Source organism: Protopterus annectens, chromosome 7.part0 (genome assembly GCF_019279795.1).
Source record: "Protopterus annectens isolate FY-2018-M chromosome 7.part0, PAN1.0, whole genome shotgun sequence".
Classification (NCBI taxonomy): domain Eukaryota; kingdom Metazoa; phylum Chordata; order Ceratodontiformes; family Protopteridae; genus Protopterus; species Protopterus annectens.
Genome location: NC_056739.1, coordinates 233239083 through 233257576, shown reverse-complemented (window position 1 = coordinate 233257576; position 18494 = coordinate 233239083). Strand labels below are relative to the sequence as shown.

The window sequence follows — 18494 nt, the reverse complement described above, 5'->3', positions numbered from 1 at the left end:
AGCAACAGGTGTAGCATCAAAATGTATACTCCGAACATTAAGAAGGATGAAGCCCTAATGCCCTGCATTACTGACATATGATTTAAGAGTGGAAATGATAAAAATAAGAGTTTACTTCAGGGATATTGTGTCACTACAGGGTCAAATAAAAGGTATTAAATGTGCGTGTGTGCATGTGTGTGTGTGTGTGTGTGTGTGTGTGTGTGTGTGTGTGTGTGTGTGTGTGTGTGTGTGTGTGTGTGTGTGTGTGTGTGTGTGTGTGTGTGTGTGTGTGTGTGTGTGTGTGTGTGTGTGTGTGTGTGATTATAAGAGAGGATGTGTGTTTGCCTAGGAAACATTAGTGGTACTTAATACAGGAAAGTGCTGATTAACACTAATAGTAATTCCATTTGATTCAGAAATATTTAAATTAGCTGATAATGAGTTTTTTTTTCTTCATTTTGATAAACATGCCTATGAATCACATTTTCCATGGTCATGGAAATAGCCCCTTTAGGCCACATCTCTTAGTTTCAGCAGTGGAATTCTTCCTGAATAAGAGTGGTAAACTTTTGTTGAATTTCAGACTCATGTAGATAACATTTTGAGTGCTTTTCTTGTACTTTTTTTTTTACTTTAAGCTATTTGTTAAGTAGGTTAAAGCTGTTCTTTTTTGCGGGTGAGTATAGATTATTGAGAGAGAGGAAATTGGTAAGGAAGGGGCACTTCTCTGCCTAATTTTATCAAAGTTGCTTGAGAAAATAGTGATCAAGTGGCCATTTTTTAGGACCAGGAGTTCCTGGCTAAGTCTTTTATAAAAAGTAACACATTTTTTGTAGTGAGCATATGGAATGTTAAAGGTTAGTAGACCCAGCTAAATATACAGAGGTATGCATTGATATCAATAAGACTGCCCTCAGACAGCTGGTTTGCAAAAAAAAAACATGTAGTATGTAGTTTACTGAAACTATTGAAAAAAGCTGACCATCTGGTAGAAGTCTCACAGTGCACTGCGGCTTTACATGAGGGAGTGGTGTGTATTAAATATAGATTTAATTGTGGAGTTTGAGTTGGAGGGGGTCACCAAACAGGGTTGCCCACTCTCTTTCCTCTGCTATTTGCTCTCTGTTTAGAGCCACTTATTCTAGCCAAGTGGACCTCTTAGATTAAAGAGTTTAGAGATGGTGAGGTTGACTTCAAATTTCTTTATATGCCATTAATCCTTTGGTGTATTTATCTGGCGTGAGCAGGATTTGAAAAAGTTATTTTCCGTACTAGAGGAATTTGGTTAGATTTTACAGGGAATGTGTTGCAAAAACATAGGTTATGGTAAAAAATGTACATCCCCTTGGCTAGGCTAATAGGGAAACATCCATTGTTGTAAACAGAAAAGATAACATGTTTACAGAATTTAGGAGTAAAGAGTCCCCAGACTGATAGCATAGAGGTTATGGTACAGTATTACCAACTAGCAGGCATTAGTTTGAAACCTGTTTGGGACACAACTTGGCAGCAGCAGTAGTATCTGCATGGAATAAAGTTCTGGCAATCTACTTCAGTAATTTGACAAAAGTTATATGGGGGTATACCCACAGCCATAAGTCAATTTTGATTTGGGGAAATTATTTACTCCCTTTTTAGGGGTAAGCATAGCTCCACTGCTAAAAGATATGATTACACACAACTCTCTCTCTAATATACACCACTTGTTCAGAAGGGGAATTATTTTTGTCCTGTTGGTTTTGTTTGAACATAACTTTGCCCAAAGAGCAAGGTCTTTACAGGTGGGACTGATACTGGAGGTTTTATATATCTTTTTCACTCCCCTTCCTGCATGACAACTCTTGTAAACCAAATGAATGTACTTATTACTTATTTCATCTGTAAAAATATAGTGCAAAAGTAGCATGACAGAAGCTGATTTCACCATTTATTCTTGGGATATGGGGTCTTACCATCTTGAAATTAGAGACCCATGAAGCTGCAGCACAGATGCATCTGCTCCTAAGGTTGTCAGCTGTGCAGGTTGAAATGGGATGGATTAAATTTTAGTTTTAGTTTCTAATAGGGAGTAGAGTGAGAGATTACCTGTTCTGGAATAGGAACTGGTTAGAGGACAATTATGTGACTGAGAAGTAAAGGGGATATTTGATAGAACAGTAAAATTGAAGAGTGTGGTGCAATAGATGGGGGTTTTACAGCCTGTTAAAAATTTGTATCAATAGTGGTACATTGCCTGACAATTGTTGCTTGGTGGCCAGTATAGATATTTCTGATTGGATACAGTTAAATAGTAAGATCTGGATGATTCAGAGGGATGAGGCAAAGGAAACAATTAAATATTAAGGGTTCAGTTGTGAAATAAAAGTGATTAAAGGCACATTATCATTGAGAAATTTGCCTCAGGAAATAAAGATGCTACTATTGGGCTTTTTCTTTCTTAAGTGGAGGGTGGCTGTCCAATGGAGATGATAAGGTATAAGCAGATTTTATGGGACATTAGAAGAGGAAGATAAGGAGTTAAATCTTTGCTAAAAATGGGAATTGAAAGTGATTTTTCAGTTGGCAAACACCCAGGGGGCTTAAAATAAATTCCTCAAAAATATAACAGAACCTAAAAGTATAAAGAATTTTTGGATATTTGGCTGGAAATACATTCACTATCATATCTGTATGCCATTAAAAACTCAGCATTATATTTCCTGAGACTTGTGAGTAAAAAGGTGACACAGACAAACCAATTAGTAAAAACTACAAGAAAAACGTAGCCAAGCTAGAGTTTTCACTGTGTGATACCTTAAACCTTCTGTAATAGAGGCCCATGGGATCAATGGTGTATGACCCATTAAAGACAAGTATTTCAGCTATATGCATGTCTATGACTGCCAGTATTTCTCTCTGCTCCTAACGCATATATCCATCTTTAGCGTTTTTCCTTTTCATTTTCCTTCATCTTGTGTCCTTAATGTTTTCCCCTCAAATGATGGTATGTCTTCACATTTGCCTTGTAAAACGTTTTATTTATATAACATACTCTTCACAATTCCAAGATTTGCTTGGTATAATTCCTTTACATGTTTATTCTTTCTTACAAATCTATTCTGAAATGACTCACTGATATTCATATTGGTCATTTTCTTTTCCAATTTTCCAATATAGTTTTTTCTAGTCACAAACAATTTCTTGTACTTGCTTTTATAAACCAACCATCAATGTCCCCATGATTTATAAAAAGCGCTTATACTACAAAAACATTTAAAATGGTCAGAATTCCACACTGAATAATTCAGTTTTTAATTTCATCTCACAAAAGTACTTTCAGTAATATTCTTTCCTTAATATGGTCATCTTCATCATTTATCTGTACTTCTATAAAGTAATAATCTGAAGAAAACACATTTTTTTTCTTTATGGTCACACTTATTACACATTCAGAAACATTAAATAATTAATTCCATCTTAAATTCCCTCTTTTATAATATATTTCTTATATCATCTCAAGTGTAATTCTTGACATCTCCTTATTTATGTACATTTTAACATAATTTACTGTTTTCTTAGTACTTTTACATAAACTTTAGTTAAATTAGTTATAATAATATACATGTTTGCAGTAACAAAATGTTTAATTTTGACAAATAAATCTTTTCTCATTGTCAAATTAGTGCAAGTGAAAATTATAATCATTCTCCATGTTTTCTTCTATCCTTGAGTTATATATACATCCATCAGGTCTAATAATAATTTTATCTAATGATTACATTCTTTCCTTTTCAAATAATATAATTTCTGATCAGATTTCATGCCCAAAGCTCAAAAGTTATCCATCAAGAACATATTCTTTCTACTTATTTACTGGATAGATATCTTACATCATCTAAACAAATAACATCTGCATTCTGTTTTTATACCATTGTACACCAATCATTCTTCTAGCATCACTAAGAATAGTATTAGCATTTAAAAATGTAACTTAGAATTAACCATTTTTCATGTTTTTTTTTTGTTTTTTATTTAATTTTTTGGTGACTGTACATGAAGTGCAGCTCACACCCACCCACACACACACACACACACACACACACACACACACACACACACACACACACACACACACACACACACACACACACACACTTCAAAATTAATCACTTTCAGCCATGGCACAGGGAAAAATAAAGATGCAGAATAAAACTGTGCAAAATAGCTAAGCAAATTTGTTACCAGTCATGCAGAATTATAAATATAGGCTTTTAGGAAATTTAGTCACCAGCTCCTTTTGCGTAGGTCCATAAAGACTTAACTACAAACTAGTTGAAACAAGTTTGGTTTGATTACTAGACTGATAACTGAAGGAGCCAGTTAGACTAATAAGGGAAATACAGTTTGGTCTTTTGTCAGCTCACAATTGGTGAGTCGTGTTTATTAGAATCTATACAGTGAAGATTCACAAAGAAATTAAAAAAAAAGAAATTCATGTAAGTAATGCCTTCAAAAACTGGATCTATACAGTATAGGATAGTTAAAAGCAGAGTTTGTTATGCTTATACAGCTATATTAAGTGAAGTTTTGATAAAGGATCTGGGTGCAAATACAGGCAAATACATACAAGCAATACTTCAATAATCATCCTGGGCTCATTTTTTTTTTTGAAACACAAGTGCACAAACAAAAAAGGCAAAATGAACTCCTACATTTTGAATACATTCTATTATTATTTGATAAGTTATCATCTCAAGTACAAAATGCAAAAGACAGGAAGTCTGTTTGTTTTGCTCCAAAATATCTGCATTCTTTGTTTCATATAAAATGAAACTATGAAAATATTCCCTACCATTTCTCTCTGTTTTAATTATTCGTGTGTGTTTGTTTATTTACTGATTTAGCTAATGTGATGTCCCTCTTCTGGGCCACTGATCAAGGAGCCACACTCTTCACCAATGATACCAGTGGGGAACATTCACGGAAAGAAAAATAGACACACGCAGTATTTTCAGATGCAACCCTCTGCACCAACTGAAATTTCCCTTAAGGGCACATAGGGAAAGCACACACTAGTCCTGGGGCTGGGCTTTATCTCCAGGCCACAAATGATATGCTCACTGACCACTACAGAGCTAAGTCCTTAGCCAGGTGTTCCAAGCCAAGTCATCTATGACCCTCTTCATGAAATCAGTGCTCTCAGTGTCCCTGTTCAAAGTAGTTGTCACACACACACACACACACACACACACACACACACACACACACACACACACACACACACACACACACACACACACACACACACACACACACACATTGTATGAGTGTCTTTGTCAGGTCCCAAAAATAGAGTCCCTCTATCACATCTCTCACTGGTATTCAAATACAATTTCTGTGTTGGCTACAGAATGACATCACATTTGGTCACCTGACTCTGTGGTTCTCACACTATCCTGTCACTAGAAACTGAGCCAGAATCTTGCACTGATGTATCACAATACACACAGGGAACTTTAGCTAAGGTTTATTACAGCATCTGGAAACTGTAAAACAATTTCAACACTTCCACCCCTCCTGCAGAAACTAACAAGCCATTTTCTGGCAGCCCAGGGTAGCAATTAGTTCACCACTAAGGAAAATTGAGCAGGACACCAGTCCAGGCTTTTCACAGACATTGCATCTCTGGCTGCATTCAGACCCATGAGATAAAATCTTATATGGCCTAAACCAAGTCATTTAATTTCAGGTTATTTTCTTAAGGTTAGCTGGGCTGAGCTTAACCCCTTCCCTTCCAGTATCCTCTTTTAAAAGATATACATTTAATCAGTCACAACAATACAGTCTGACATACATGTATACTTCTTTTCTGTCCAGCAGGATGCACTATTGATACATTTTTAACACAAACAATTTTACAAATACATTTTTAGTACAAGCATCTGTACAAATCAGTTTGATATTCAAATGACATATAATTATTTACAAAACTCCAGATAGCTATGCTGGCATATGTTGCACATGCACTACCATACTCTCCCTTGTACAACTGGCACTACCTCACATAATCACAGTTAAAATTATTGATTAGAAGAAAGAAACATGGCACTCCCCATAGACATTTGCCTTCATGATCAAATATATTTCCTGAATCTGCTATAAAGGACATTAGCTATGTGTGTGTGATTTTTTTTGCCATTCTTAGAATATAAAACCTTGTACTTCTTCCCCTGGAAAAAGTGTGATACTGGTCTAAGCATTTGTAAAGCTCTTGTCCTTCAAGTATCTCCTGATTATCTTAGGCATTTGCCTCCTGTTTTTGCTTGCCTTCATTTATACTGTTTAATGATGGTGCCCAGAAGGTAATTTTAGTGCAGCATGTGCATTTTCTACCTACTTAAGTTCCTGATAGGCATAACGTCCTGTCATCATGTTAATTGCTTATTGCACATTTTCTTTTGCCCAGAATGTCTGTCATATATATATATATATATATATATATATATATATATATATATATATATATACTAATCATAATAACCATAGTGCTACCTAAACTTTGCATGTGCCTCCAATCCATTATCTGTATTTTACCACTGCTGTTACTGCCTAGACATTTGCTAACATTGAATGCCCCATATAAATATTCAGAATAGTTCATAATCTGCTTTAGTTTAGCTGACCTTCCAGGAGCCTCGTACTAAAGCCACATATATAACATATATCCTGCATAATAGCTTTTCTACAGATACTTAGTTTTATTCTATAGTTTTTGCCATCCTAACAATGATTACTTATAGGGTGGGGGGGGTGCAGAAAACAAAATAATATGTGATACTAACTAAAATGGAATTGTCTATATTAGGGTAGGTAAGTTCATTTTTATCTCTGTTCAAACAACAATAGGGGTCAGTAAATTTCATACACAGACTGCTTCAATTTCCACTTGATATAGCCAAATTGTATTGATTGTATGCACCTTACATCTTGGAATGTAATCAAATATAAAATAATGACAGTAGTAACTAAAGTAATAATCACAGAAATGTATGCCAGCTTATTTTATTTAAGCAAACACTAGCCCTGCCAACCTGGATAAATTTAGACATCAAAGTCAAACAGTTTCATCTGAAGACTTTCTCCCTGTGTACTAATTAATGCCACATTATTGACTGCATTTGCCGCAGATGTCTGATTGTGAGCAAATGAATGAATACAGAAATAATAACCACAGTGATATGTTTCAGCTTGTATCAGTCAGATATATAGACCACAATTCAAACACACACACACATTAATATATGTATTGTTGTGCACATACTTAGGATCACAGTTCATAGAATCAAACCCTGCATCTTGCATCCATGAGGTAAATACCTTAACCGTTATGCCAATCTCCAACTTTTTGGTGGATCCCAGTATTTATAGGTTCATTGGCAAGTACTAGGCTAACTGCCCTTGTGGGTCATTTTATGACAAGGCAAATTCCTTCGAAGGTGGGAATTAAACTTTGTACCTTGCATTTGTGAGGTAAACACCTTAACCAATATATCAACTCCAACTCCCAAAAGTGTCTGTAAACTGGATTCAAATCTTGCATCACATCTTTTTATCTAAATTCACTGCACTTGCACTTTGTATCACAGACTAGGTAACATCTCACATATCACTCTTTCACACTGATAGACACACACATATGCACAAACACATGCACAAGCACACACACACACACACACACACACACACACACGCACACACGCACACACACACACACACACACACACACACACACACACACACACACACACACACACACACACACACACACACACACACACACACACACACACACACACACACACACACATGCAGACATGCAGATTTGCTCACAAATTGCAGACACTTCATTGTTTCTGTATATGTAAAAAAGTCTGGTTGTGATAACTGAGTGAGTGCAAGTATCCCAAATAGTTATCTTCCTATGATTCTGGTTTACAGAGTTAAATGATATTATTCCTAGTGTATCCACATTACCAAAGTAGATTCAGCTGCCGTATTCAAAAAAGCTTAATTTCCAAACAGATGAGAGCGTTTGTCTTTTCATGACTTCTTGAGATCTCTTTCTTTTTATTTGCATATCTATATAAGCATAGATATATATATATACATATTCATAATTATCAAGATGACAATTCACACACAATCCAAAGCTCCTTAATGACAAATGGATGCATGTATTTCTTATGATAATGCATGGATAGTTAGACACATGCAGCCTTAGTCATGTCCCATTTCCTAACAAAAAAAAAATGTGAATCCGTAAGAAAGCCATTGCAATACTGATACATCATTGTGTCAGCTGTGAGGTTGTCAACATTTTTTGTTAATATCATCTACAATGCAGGCTATTTGAAATAAATAGAATTTCTTTTTTTAAACTGTTGTTTCCTGCTAACCACTGAGACTGCCATGGCCATTTGCCCCCCCCCCCCGGGGGGGGGTGAGAGATGAGACAGACAGAGATTATTTGAGACAGACAGAGATTATTTCTTTATATGGCCCAAACTTGTATGTCAAATACGCATTCTTCTGGGAAGACATCAAGTGGCCACAGTGCATGGCTGTCACTCATTTTCATTGGTGACATAAGCCTGAAAACTACCATTACTCCTGCAGTGAGCATATTGTGCACATTTTTCAGATCTTAGCTAAGGAAGTTTAGCCACTTTATGTACCCTGGACATGCACCCCTCCCATCTCCATTCAGAAAGTTGAGCAGACATAATTGTTTCAGTCTTCTCCTTCTCCAGCAGGATCTTGCATATGCTTCAACTGGTAATTAAACTCAGGTCACTTATATCATGCTCAGGACTTTATCCCTCTAAGCTAACAGAGCTGGTATGAACAAAATAAAAAAAGGAGTTTTGATATCCCTAGCAGTAGTACATGGAAAGGAAGGGGAGCCGAGTTCGGCATTTGGGGCTGCCAGGGCACAGCTGTCCTCCAAATCTGTGTGCTTTATCTTTGTACAATGCTTTTATGTGTGACATTTCATGGCTGTGAAATTTTGGAGCATTGGTTTTTAATCTATATGTTTTTAATATCTGAATGTAGGGGCCTGATCTTCTTTTTTGAATGCTGTTACAATGTAACCCTTTTCCATTCCACAGTGCAGTAGTGCTGCATTCTCTCTCTGAGGACTCCATTGTCTTCTCCTGGATTCACAGTTTACAATGTGTCAGAACAGTATGTGGACTGATTACATTCCTGCTAATGGTCTTTTCAGTCATTGTGGATGCATAGGTGTATAATATATCAGCCTGTGTGCTGTGTTAAACACACCCATATCAGTAAAATCCTGTATTTGTCTCGCTCATCCTTCTCATACTCCTACTCCTCTTTTGCATAGCGTTTGACACATTGTTACCTCCTGTAAGATTATGTGCATATCTGAAGCTGTTCGTTTACAGTAGATGTATTAGAATCACATTTTGTGGCAATGGTAACACTGTATAATTTGTGGAAGTAACAAAGTGTGTTGACTCATCAGTAAGCTGGTACCTTAACTAATAGAACTGATGTTCATAGCTCATATACTAGTTACATATGAATAACTCCTGTCATTGTCTTGTGTGAATGCAAGAGGGTTGTGTTATCTGTTCATTACCCTATCTGGTTTCTTGTAAAGGAATGGAAATGCAGTGTTGTCCCATTTTTTTTTTTCTTGGAATCTGCCCCTTCTATCTTACTGACTTATGCAGCTGACATATGGCTGATTGATTGGTAAAGTACTGAATGTTTTTTTTTAACTTCAGGCTAAACAGTATGACACAATTTACTTTTAGTGGTAAAGATGAAATAGCAGCTTCATGGTTAGATTACATATTTTAAATAATATACATATATAAAATTTGGTTTTAGAAGAACATGACTGTAAATATGCAACACCTTTTTGCACCATGCCAGTAGGATAGAAATGTTTGGTTTACAAAGTAAACACCATTCTGTCTTGTTCTAGTACGGGTAATAAGACATATGGATTTAGCCTCATTGCTCATTAAAAATCAGTATGACAAAACGTAATGCTTCTTTCTGTATAATTCACAGAAATACGTAGCACTAGTGAAGCTACATAAACAGTACAGATATGTTAGATGGCATAGCCATATGGCCCCAGTGGTATGTGAGGTACACCTGTATTAGAGCATAGTGACCTTCTTCTTTCCTTCTACATTCCATAGTGGAAGCAATAAGTATGGATTGTTCTATTGGCTTGCTCCTCACACTAAGTGCAACAATTTACATTTTCTGTCTCCACTAAATCTGCACGTGTTGCAAATGGATGCCAGCCAGGCCAACTAAACTGGGATTAGATTTAATAAAAATGAACAAAGAACAACTCTTTTGGAATCTGGACTTTATAATATGTCACTTAAGTTCTGTCTAATTTGATATGAATTACTTCAGTCTCTCTCTCTCTTTCTCTCTACTTCAGAAACATAACCAAGATACTTGAGGAAACAGTAGCAAGCAACATGGTATGGAATATTTTTCGGTGGGCACTGTTTGGAACATTACTCACCATTGTAATAGCAGTGACAATATTGTCCAAGCCCTCAGATGAGTGAGGTAAGTACTCTAAATATGCAGAGATAATACACTCTGTAGAACAATTCACAAATGTTTTAAACTTAAATGTAGAATAACTAACATTATGTGAAGCAGACTGTATATTTGAAATGTTATAAGCATATTTGTTGCCTGCATCAAAATGTACATTTAGACTGTAATGGAAAACATTAGACAGCTCTTAAATGTGGGTACAGAATAGTGGTAACTTTGTTACATATGCAGCCAGAGTTGTATGCAGCTCACTAACCACATTGGTGTTTTTTGATTCACCCATGTGTTCATTGACACACTATCATTGCTAGAAATAAGAGGTTAAAGGCAAATTTGCTAATCCATTTGCTTGTGTTTGCCCCCCCCCCCCCAACAAACATGCACATCTTGAAGCTGCACTTTCATTTCCTAGCATTTCAGTTTTAGAAGCCTATTTTATAGAAGATAATAAAGGAGGCAGTATAGTTGTGCATGCCATAATTGTGGAATTTTTAGTGTGGCCACTGTTACATACTTTGCAGTATATAGGCAACTCCGCTGGATTTGGGAACTCTTTTGCAGACTGTGTTATGACATCCATCTAAACTTTAAAAACTGAGCATTTTTCACTTCTGCCAGGTTAGGGTTATTTTTATCTTCATTAACCCTGTTTACATGGCATAAAGGTGACAAATTCCTGGCCATGTTCAGAACTTTCTTGCTGTGTTTGTTGCATGTAAACCACACTAGTAAGAGAAAGGTCATTTCTTAATCTAGCTTGCTAGCCATGTTTCAGGAGCAAGCAAACAAGTCCCCCTTCTGGAATTGTTCAGATTTAAACATGTATTAATCTTTTATAATTTAATTTGTAGATATTACTGTGAGTTCACTCCCAAGTGAGGCAAGAGCACATGGAAAAGACAAATATTACTTAATAACTATCATGATCAAAAAGCATATAAGTAGGTTTGGAGCACAACTTCAGGATCTGCAATATTGGTAAAAAAATATGCCGAAAACCTTCGAGACATACATTTTGCTGTCCATGCCTACTTGTACAAAAAGAGGGCTTGTGATACCCTCTTAAAAACAGAGGTCAAATAAAAAGAAAAGACAAAGAAGACCAGAGAGGACATCATCACGCATCATATAACCAAGGATAACTACACTGTACAGGAGCTTGAACCGCCCCAGACTTGATGTCTACTATAGCTAAGTTCTCTGCTGCTGCATCTTCAGAGGTTGCCACACCATTGGCAACTAGCAATTTTCACTTGTCCAAACAAGCATAGTCAGGTTAGCAAACATGTCAATGTCTGTTGAGAAGACTCCAAGAATCTGGGTAGAAACATTTTAAAGTAAATTCCACCAGTGACTTTATACACACAGTTTTCTTCAGTTTTCCTCTACCGCAGCTGTTGCTTTCAAGATGTAAGTGTCATGAATGCCACAGAAAGGAATTCAGTTTACTTCTTACATAGACATTCAGGCAGGCAAACAGAAAGGCAGCCGGGGCACACTGGCAGACAGTCAGATGGGACAGCATAGATAGACAGTAGATAGACAGATTGACATATATATAGTAATTTGACTTGTCTGCTTTTATTAATTTAATTTTGATAATTACATTACTGAAGGAAGCTACTAAGATTCTTAAACAAACATATATATATTAACAGATAGAAAGTCACAGAGTTAAGGGGTGACAGTGTCCCTTAAAACATAAACAATTTATGTGATAACTGTCAAATGCACTGAGTGTTGATTGTTGCATGTACTCCTGCCAAACTCCACTACCACTGTCACATTATGACATTACTAGACTGAAGGAGTGGCAAGCTTACAGACAAATAGTCACAAAGTGGTGCAGTTGGCAGTTATCATTTCAGTTGTTTGTTGAATATTTATTCTAATGAAGTTAAGGTGCACTGTTAGGAACTTAACTTGCTTCACAGGGTAGCATGAGCTAAAAAGAAAAGCACAGTTTAAGCATAATATCAGGACAAGAGCATCACAAACACAACCTGTATCTATAAGTGTGCATAAAAGAAGAAGAAAAAATGTATAATAAGTGTTTTGAATTTGTTTTAACTCTGTGATGTCCCCACTCTGGGCCAGTAATCAAGGTGCCTCAATCCTCACCACTAACACTGGAGAGGGACATTCACTTGAAAGACAATGGACACACTCAGTATTTCCAGATACAGACCTCTCTGCATCAAACACAATTTCCCTTATGAGCACACAGGGAACACAGTCAGCCCTGAGACTGGATTTCTTTATGTCTGTCTCCCTCCATGGCCCCAATAAGGCTCCCCACTAATATATCTATAGGGTTAAGTACTCAGCTGAGTTTCCAAGCCAAATCCTCCAGCACCCTCTCTGTGAACCCATTGGTTCGTGTTCCTGCTCCAAGTAGCTGACACACACTCACTGTAATATTTGATTTTCACAGACACACACACACACACACACACACACGCACACGCACACGCACACACACACACACACACACACACACACACACACACACACACACACACACACCTGGGAAAGGCTGGCACAGATTTACCTACTGTGCCTCCTTCAGCCCAGACTATAATGCAATTATCACTGCCCACAGACACCACAAAGCTAGCTACCTAAGTCTCTTTTAAGGGTACTAAATTGTAATGAGTGAAATTAATATTAATACAAATGGTAATGTTGACTAAACAGCCAGGCTTCAGGAGTGGCCACAGTGTCACCAATAGATATAAGTACTCCAAAGATTAAAATATCTTTTAAAGGACCAATCATAATGAACATTTAGATATATTTAATGATAAATAATAAAATAACATGAAAATATGAAATATCTATTTACAGTAAACACCAGAGTTTTAGCACAGGAAATATTAAAAATAACACAGCTGGAAAAATTCACACAGTTACAGAAAAACAATACTTAACTATTTTCACCATATTTTCCTGACTGATCCAAATAATTTCTGTTCCTACTTACTTAATAGAGAAGGGTAAGATGAAGTATTTGAGGGATTCTTCTATGGCAGGTTCCAAGAAACAGACTTCTCTGAGACTTTTGTTTCATCTACTATTAAACGATCAATCAAAAATTCCAGCACCCAACTGGAGATAGAGATATTTAATGTGTGGCAACACAAGACATGAAAAACAAACTGGTTTCAGCCCAGTGGCCTTTTTCAATGTGTAACTCAGTCTGTAGACAACCACCTTTTATACAAAACCAAAAAAACATGAATTAATAATTAATTAAAAAACTATGTGTTCATTTAGACCAGGTGAAAATAATCCCCCCAGTTTCACAATCCATGATTTTTCTTATGCCAACCTGTTTTAAAGGATATCTGCCCCATAATTCTGTCAATAATAATAAATTTGAAAATAGCTGTCTTGTGGGAAATGGTATGTTTATATAAAGTGTTAGTCAAATATTTATTTCTGATGTTGCTAAAATATTTTGAAATATGAAATTTAATAGGTCTAGAATTTTGGCCACCATAAAAAGCTGAACATGAGCAAATTGCAAGGTAAATGGCCCAATCACTGCTATGATTGGCAAAAACATTAATAGAGAAAAACTTTAGGAGTGTTTTTACTAGAAAATTCATTAGTCTGAAAAATGCGTTTGCAAAAAGAGCAGTGTCCACAGGGGTAACATCCCACAACTTTTATCCCATCCCATGTAGCCTGTATAGAATGTTCCATAGGCATAAAGCATTTGTAATAGCTAAAGTGACTCCCCAATGTTTTACCTCTATGAAAAGAAAATGAGCATTTTTCCACTAACATGTCACATAATTTATCATCAGCCAAAAGAATATCCCAGTGCTGTTACACTATCTCCAAAAAATCATGGGTATTTCTACCATAAGTAGTAGTGAGCCTGATTTTATTGTCCTTCTGAAATTGATGTTTTTTATATCTGAGTAAATTGTTTCTGGAAAGCTGTTGAACCTCCCTACCGGTCTGCATTACCTTTGCCAAGGGATACCCACATTCTCTGAAATGGTTAATTAAATCTTGATCAAAGTATTTCTAGTCCTTGGTGCTAGAGCAGATCCTATATATCCTCATAAATTGTGACTTAGGAATATTAGTAAGAATGTGTTTAGGATGACAGCTGGAGGCATGTAGTAATGTAGTTGAATGATGGGGTTTCCTGTATAATGAACGAGATAAAGTACCATCAATTTGTTTATGTATGGTTACATCCAGAAAAGAAATAGATGTCACATCATAATTAACTGTAAACCTTATGCCCCATTTATTTTCATTCACATACTGGACAAATCCCTGTAGATATATAATGTCCGATTTCCACACCAACTAGCAGTCATCCAAAAACCTCTGCCAAATATCTATTTCCGCAAGAAAAATGTTATGATTGCTGTCATATATGGTAATCTGTTCAAGATAACCCATGAACAGATCAGCATATATGAGCGCAAAAGATGCACCCATAGCTGTACTTTTCAACTGCAAATAACATATGCTGTTGAAATAGAATACATTTCTGGACAGGACCTGCTCTGCCAAACACACGAGGAAAGTGTTGAAACCTGGACTATACAAAGACATTTTATTCAGTCAATATTCCAGGGCATATAATCCCACCCAATGTGGAATACTGGTGCAGAGAGACATAACGTCCAGTATACACATCAACCAACTTGGCTCCAGTTGGGTGTCAGAAACAATATTCAAAAGTGTTGTTGTGTCCTGTATCCTTGCTCTAACTCCTGATAATAAAGGCTTTAAATACATAGTAAGGTAAGCGGAGAGAGGTTCAGTGAGGGAGCCTTTTCCAGAAGCAATAGGTCTCCCTGGGGGTTTGTTGATGTCTTTATGAATTTTTGGAAGAAGATAAAAATACTGTGATGAGGGCTCTTTAACTTTTAAATGAAATATTGTACATTTATCTATTATACCTTCACTAACTGCAGATTCCAAAAATGAATCTATTTCATTTTTAAATCTGACTGTAGGATCATAGGGCATGCAAGTGTAACATCTGGCATCTTGTAACTGTCTGTTAGCCTCCTCAACATACATGGACTTATTCATTACAACTGTTGCACTGCTTTTATCTGCTTGAATAATAAAAATATTCTTATTATTCCTTAACCTTACTAAAGCATCCATTTCCCTTGATGTCAGATTAGAAGGAGAAATGTGTTTTTGACGATTCAAACCAAAATGTAGTTCTTTCAATATACATTTTTGAAACACCTCCACATTTTTATTCAAAGGTGGAGCAAAAGTGGACGTATGAAACTTAAAACCAATACACTCATTATGCTCATTGTCCCATTTGATATCCTGAAAATGTAATTTAAGATTAAGCAGTCTACAGAAGACATACAAATCCTCTTCCGAAACAAAAAACCCAGGGATAAAGTTCAAACCTTTATTGAGTATCTCATAATCAGATTCGGACAAAACAGCTGATGAAATATTAAAGACATTCCCCTGGATTCATGAAGCTTGCGCCATGCGCCGGAGTAGCATTGGTGATCTAGCACCAAATATGGCCGTCAAATGATTCAGGTAAGAGCTGTTTCCACATGCACTACCAGTGTATGCCAGAGCTGTGCAGCTCACGGCGCTTGTATGCTAATTACCCCATGTACAGCAGTGTAGCATGCAAATGAAGGTATATAGTAATTCATGAAGTGGTGCAGGCATAGCATAAGCATGCAGAAATGTAAACCAAAAAAAGGTTTACATTTTTTCAAACAGAACATCGGAGCCATGAAAGCAGACCAAACTTACGTATTACAATGTTATCATATGCCAATGGCTAAATATATAGCCAATGGCATAAAAAAGCACACACAACACATAAAAAATAACATTTAATGTCATGGCCACACTAACGCAAAGTACAACCGCATTGCATGGGTGCGCAAACGGGAACACAAGAAAAATATATTTAGATGTTTTAAAACTGCAATGTAACACAAATCATGATTTTGTCATAATAGTCAATGGTACACATGCTAAACCACAACCAAGGCGCAACGGTTGCTAAGGGTCTATGACAGTGTTCCGCACAGTAACTAGGAATTAATAGTCAATGCCATGCAAATGAGTCAAGTAACACTGAATTGCAAATGTCCCGCCAGCGTAAGGATGTACCACACGGCACAGCAGTGCAACACCGAGGAGTGGCCTGGAGTTAAACATGACATCATGAGAGGTGTGCGCCGCCATAGCTGTAAGCACATTGGAGCATTGGTAATCTGGGTTGCCTGTTGCTAAGCAAAGCAGCAGGATAGGGATGTGTACCTAGCCATAGCTATGCTTAGCTAAGAGCACACAAGGTGACTGAAAGTGCATGTGAACGTGGATGAAAACGCTCAAAAAGTCGAAAACCGGCGTGCGCGACGCAAAACTTAGGTGAAACAGGAAGGTTACGGGAAGACAATAAGGAAATGCTGCAGCATGGTAATTGGAGTACAAATGAGTAATTAACACCTAGAAACTTACAGTGAGCCATAGACAACAGCTAACAAGGCTGCTAGCAGCTACCTGCAGAACAGTAAAGGGGAGGTGCCGTACAGCAAAGAAAAGAGAACTGTCATAGCAGAACAAAGCAAACTTGCTGCAGATCAGCTACATAACACATTTCCCAACACAATCCTGGGTTGTGGAAGCACAAAACAAGAAAGGTGGCAGCTGGATGCATGCCTGATAATGGGAGGTAAATCAGGTTGAAAATAGAAGTAAAGGGCAATAGATGAATCACGGCAGACAAGCGTAAATCAACACCAAAGGCCCCACAATAGCAGTACCTGCTCTAAAACCAATAATTAAGATACCCTGCAGCTGTAATAGCACAAACACACCCAATTACACCAGCGGCATCCATTGCACAATAGCATAAGGCATGAAAGCCCCACACACTTGTGTATTCCCATGACACTCTGCACCATTGGTGTATACAGATGGAGAACTTTTAATATGTATATGTTAGGGGCTGCCATAGCTTTGATTCACCAGCATGCGTTGGAGACTGACGGTGGTGTGGAGGATGATGCTGACAGCCATCTCAGGCACCAGAGGAGGAGATGAGTGTTCAGACCCAGGGTAGCCTACCAGGGGCTACATGATCTAGAGAGAGTTGAGCGTTACAGGGTGGACAGGGACATCATACAGCAATTTGTTGAGCTGTGCCAGCCATGCCTCAGAGCCAGAAGTAACTGAGGGGAACCCATCCCAGTGGACACGAAGGTATGTGTAAGCTTGAGAATACTAGCCACAGGTACCTTCCAAAGGCCAACTGGGGATATCATGGGGATCTCACAGGCATCAGCATCCAGGGTACTCCACCAGTTCCTGGATGGCATGTTACCACATGCTAATGAGCACATACACTTCCCCCGAATGCAGTATGAGTTGGCCAGCAATATGCATCTCTTCCACAGTGTGGCAGACTACCCGGAGGTACTGGGTGCAATAGACTGCATGAACATACACATCAAGTCACCACCCAGTGAGCAGGGTAAGCGCTACATAAACCTCAAGGGATTCCCTCCATCCAACTGGATGGTGTGCAATGCCAGGGCATTATCATCGCTGTGTGTGCCGCCAGTCCTGGAAGCTATCACGACTCCTACATCTGGCATGCCTCACAGCTGTATGAGGTATTTGCTAGGGGGGGGCATCCCATATGGTCTCCTGGTGGGGGATGCTGGCTATGCATTGGCACCGTGAATGATGACACCATCAGAAATGCACGCACAGCCATGCAGGAGGAGAATGCCATATTGAGGCACACACAGAAACCAGAATAATCATAGAGCACGTGTTTTGGTTGCTGAAATCACGGTTCCATTGCTTGGATATATCTGGTGAAGCCTTGCAGTACTCTCCAAAAAGGGGAACCCCCCCCCCGGGGGGGGTGC

At 37.6% G+C, this 18494-nt stretch overlaps 1 protein-coding gene across 1 annotated transcript in view; it reads left to right on the top strand.

The window, feature by feature from the left end:
• LOC122806373 overlaps nt 1–18494 on the top strand; it is a 99719-nt gene that overhangs the window by 45156 nt on the left and 36069 nt on the right. Inside the window, exon 4 of the mRNA XM_044076724.1 lies at nt 10457–10590. Coding sequence (XP_043932659.1) covers nt 10457–10589 — 133 coding nt within the window. The 3' untranslated portion in view covers nt 10590. The remainder of the gene's footprint in view (nt 1–10456; nt 10591–18494) is intronic.